General features: G+C 39.7%; 1 protein-coding gene across 1 annotated transcript in view; it reads left to right on the plus strand.

Annotated features, from left to right (window-relative positions):
- Positions 1-439: 439 nt before the first annotated feature.
- Positions 440-4,690, plus strand: part of bckdk (branched chain ketoacid dehydrogenase kinase) — a 22,881-nt gene continuing 18,630 nt past the window's right edge. The window contains exons 1-3 of the mRNA XM_016515568.1: positions 440-880; positions 3,615-3,683; positions 3,762-3,872. Coding sequence (XP_016371054.1) covers positions 626-880; positions 3,615-3,683; positions 3,762-3,872 — 435 coding nt within the window. The 5' untranslated portion in view covers positions 440-625. The remainder of the gene's footprint in view (positions 881-3,614; positions 3,684-3,761; positions 3,873-4,690) is intronic.

Genomic DNA, 4,690 nt, shown 5'->3' on the forward strand with positions numbered 1-4,690 from the left:
TGCATATTTTTCTATACAACAAAAGCAAATGGTGACTGAGATGTTTCATTAGCATTCAGTTGAAGAGATGCACGGTTTAGAACAACCTGATTGAGTAAAAGAAGAAAATAATTTTATTTTAACTATCGCTTTATGTAAAACGTTTTACATTTGACCCCCTTCTTGGTAATGGGTGTCGATCATTTGAACAGAAACTTGAATTTATATCTACATGAACATACAGAGCATAATATATAAAATAGCCTAACCTTTCTCTTTAACACAGTACATTTTATAACACAATCTTTGCATATATGTGGTGTCAGTCAAAGGAAGTACACCCCGTTCCCAGTGCCGGCTGTGCTGTGACTGTCTGTCGGTCTTTGTCCTTGCTGCGACGTGACTCATTGGCTTTCCGGTGCTGCTGAGGTCGCGATGACCCAAAAGCCCTGCCTCCTCTGACCGCTGATTGGCTGATCGCAAGGGTCTTTAGATAAACACCAGAAGAAACGAGTTCACATCTAGCGATGCGGTGGTGCCTTCGTGCACGAATTAACTCGCTGTATTGGATGGCGAGGTAGACGGATTTTTAATCTAAAAACAAGGGATTGACTTTTTTTTTCTTTTTGCGTTATCAAAGTGTAAAATGCGCGGCCGTGTGACAGTCCAGGCCGTGGAGCTGCTGGGCAGCGGAGCCTCCAGGATCAGCGTGACCAGGCTCTTTCTCTCCACATCAGCCAAAGCAGCCGCTCCGCACTCGACCGGAGTAACAATACATGGCATCGACAAAAGGTTTCGGTCCACATCGTCCATGTCCAGTTACACTGAGCTGGCTCGGGAGCGGTCCAAAACCGTTACGTCTTTTTACAACCAGTCTGCCATCGACGCATCTGCCGAGAAGGTCAGTCACCATTTCCCGATAAGTTTCCGTGGAGGCCGATATGCTGTGGTCTCCATCCATGATTTGGATGGCCTAGTGATCCCACTTTTGTGGGTTACTCGTGTTGTCATGACACTGACCACGAGCCTTAACTACACTTCTAGTTCTAGTTTGCGTTAACTAGTCTCAAATGTTTCATCTCATTGGTCCAAAGGGTAAGTTAATATTTACTGCCACATATAAGATTGTTGTAGTCATCCGGTGAAATGCCATTTAGCTCTTCAGCTGCTAATAATCTCTATGACAAAACCCTCCATCACAAAACCTAAAACCCAATAACCATAAAAACCGAATACAGTGGCCCCCAAAATAATTTAACTTTTCAAAATGAATGTCATAGCATTTAATAAAGTATCAAACTTCATTTTCTGAGTCACCAGCTAGTGGATGTATGACATCGATGCACACTAACTGGAAAGTTACTTTGTTGTTTTTTAAGCGAAATTATTCTTAATAGTATCATTACTATTTTTATTATTATTATTATTTTATAGTGAATGCTTAAGCTGTGTGGATTGCTGTATCTTACATCAAGGTAGATAAACGTCTAGTATTAGGTGTCAGCAGTTAAAAAGCCATGGGTCATGGGTAGCACCAAGGGCAGCAGGACTTCATAAATGCCATAACCATTTGACAAATATATTTTATTATTTCAAACTCTTGGTTTTCTGTTAAACGTGCATCTAAATGTCCATCTTGGCGTGTTAAGTCATGGTATCCTTATGTAACCTGTCCTACTTTGAGCATCTCACTGGGACTGTGTTAGTGACTCAACAAAACCCAATGTGATTACCGTTCTGCCACTGCTCCTTTTTTAATTATCGGTTCATTATGAACATTTCCATAATTTAATAAATTAAAAGGAGTGGTTTACTTAGCAATGGAGATTCTGTCATTTACTCACCCTCATGAAACATCAACCCTGTAAATCCTGACATATGAAATAGTAGTCATACAAATCCTTTTTTTCTTCTTTTAAATTGTTCATTGGGTTTTTAGAAAAAATCTAAAACAAAACTTTGCATATGTTTTACGTTTATGAGGTTTCATGTTTTGTATCATATTTCATACATCAGGCTTTAATGACGCATATAGTGTGAGAATATGAGGCTCATACTCGAGAAGGAAAACCACTTACATTTTATTCTCCAAACAGAAAAAACATGCAAATTGGTGCAGGTGTTATAAAGATGAAATTCTGATCATTTGTAATTCAGCGATATTTTTATAACAGTGTAGCAAACTACTTGCATAAAATGCATTGTTTGTCACTCTATATCTCCAAATGATATGTCATTGCAAGATGATATTTAAATGCTTAGTTTTATGATCAAAGCTCTGTAGTTTTTAATTGTGGACATTTTTAGAATTGTACTAAAAGGCTTTTTCTTTACTTAAAAGTATGAACAAATAGTTAGAGGTCAAAAGGCAAGTAGCAGATAGTGTACAACATATGGCTCATGCATTGTATCCCAAGTCTTCTGAAGCCATATCATAGTTTTATGTGAGAAAAGGAAGGAAATTTAAAGGGGTCATATGATGCTGCTAAAAAGAACATTATTTTGTGTATTTGGTGTAATGAAATGTTTATGCGGTTTAAAGTTCAAAAAACACATTATTTTCCACATACTGTACATTATTGTTTCTCCTCTATGCCCCGCCTTTCTGAAACGCGTCGATTTTTACAAACCTCATTGGTCTGAAAAGCGAGGTATGCTCTGATTGGCCAGCTATCCAGTGCGTTGTGATTGGCCGAATACCTCAAGCGTGAGACGGAAATGTTACGCCCCTCACATACTGTTGATGCCGTGTCCGGCCGGAGCGACGAGACATAAACATTAAAACCCATTACAAACGAGGCATTTGTTGCATCCAGTGGGGACATAATTACAGATTATAATGACTTATACTATCGTTTTACGCGTTGCGTTGCATTGCGCCGCGTAAACATAAAACCCTGTCTGCATTTGTGATCAGAGAAATGACAAACAACAACTGCTACTCCACACTGCCCAAAACTCGCATTTGAATCATCACTGGCAACGAAAAACACAGCGGCCTACCGTGAGGGGAAGCCCCGGCTTAGCGTGCACTGAGGCCGGTTTTAGGAGGGTGTGGTTAACTCTTAACTTTTATAAAGAATATCTCTTTGGTTTTGAGGCTTTAGTGTTTGCAACTTTACAGATCTTCTTTATGCACCAAGAGCTTGTAACACTCCAAAGAGAAAGGAAAAATTGAAATCGCATCATATGACCCCTTTAAGCAGTTATTCATTGAAGTCTCATTAATTCTCCCATGTGATTAAAACACACAAGAACCAATGGCGTTTTGCATTGTTAACGTTGTGAACTGAAAATATTAAATATAGATTTGTCCTTTGCTGCTCAACTGACATGCACTCCATTCACTTATGCATAGGCCTATTAATAAGTGTAACTTTACCCATGAATCACGCCATGGATAATCACATTTATAGGATATAGGTGTAGTCATATGTTATAAAACAAAATGGAATGGACTTTTTTAACTTTTCCAAAACAGGCTGAAACCTTGATTCATAGACAATTCAAGTGAGTGAATTTACTAAGACCGACATCTAGTTATTCATAAAGGTCTCTCAGCACATACAACATCAAATCAAACACAGTTATAATTCAAGTATATTCTATTTTTAACAGCAATGTTCTCTTCACAGCCTTCTGTCAGACTGACACCAGCCACTATGCTGTATGCAGGGAAGTCTCCTGATGGACAACATATCCTGGTAATTGTTTCATCTGTTTATTATGAAAGTTAATTTACTGAGTTCTAATGTAGCTGTGTGTGATTTGATTCAATGCAGAGCAGTGCCAGATATCTACACAAAGAGCTGCCTGTACGTATCGCCCATCGCATTAAGGGTTTTCGCAGCCTGCCCTTCATTATCGGCTGCAACCCAACCATTCTCCAAGTGGTGAGTTCCCCTACACCTCTGCAGGATTTCTCTGTTATCATACATTGTTGTGACGAGTAGTGTTATCGTCTCCCGTACAAGTTAGTTTGCTGGTGAAGCTCCACCCTTGATACTCTGAGAGGGGATATTAGGTGATGAGGATCTGGGGCCGGATTAGTTTGACTTAAGGGCCTTTCGCACCGCGGGAACCTTTTCATAGTACCAGAACTAATTGTGGAACTACCCACTTTTTGGCGTTTTCGCACCGCCGGAACTGGGTGCGATTTTAGTACCGGACTGCCTTTTTCGAGAACCAAATTAGCTCCTACTCCGGAGCAGGGTCTAACCAGCACAACTGGTACTAATCGTGACTTCAGACAGAGAACTGAATCGACCATGTTCGATTCAATGCCAGTGTTATCAGACACCTAGCGTTCTGCAGTGACGTCTTGCTGAACGTGACTTAGCTTGAGTCCTGGTATTGATTTTGATGGACAGAAAAAAGTGCTTTATCAATACATGCATGGGTTTTATTTAGTGCAGAAAAATCAACTTACCTTCTCTATTCTTAGTTCATAAAAGTAGACTACTGTTCAAGTTTGGTGTCAGTAAAATTAATTAATTTATTTTTTTAGGAAATTAAAATGTTTATTCAGCAAGAATGCATCAAATTGATCAAAAATGATAGTAAAACATTTAAAGGGTGCTTTCACACCTGGCCCGTTGTTTCGGAACCTGGCGCGTTTCCCCCCTTAGCTCGGTTAGTTTGGGCATATGTGAACACGGCAATCGCGCCCGGATCCGTGCCAAAACAATCGGCACACCAATGCCAATTACAA

The sequence above is a fragment of the Sinocyclocheilus rhinocerous genome, unplaced genomic scaffold, assembly GCF_001515625.1.
Source record: "Sinocyclocheilus rhinocerous isolate Xijiao unplaced genomic scaffold, SAMN03320098_v1.1 scaffold597, whole genome shotgun sequence".
NCBI lineage: Eukaryota > Metazoa > Chordata > Actinopteri > Cypriniformes > Cyprinidae > Sinocyclocheilus > Sinocyclocheilus rhinocerous.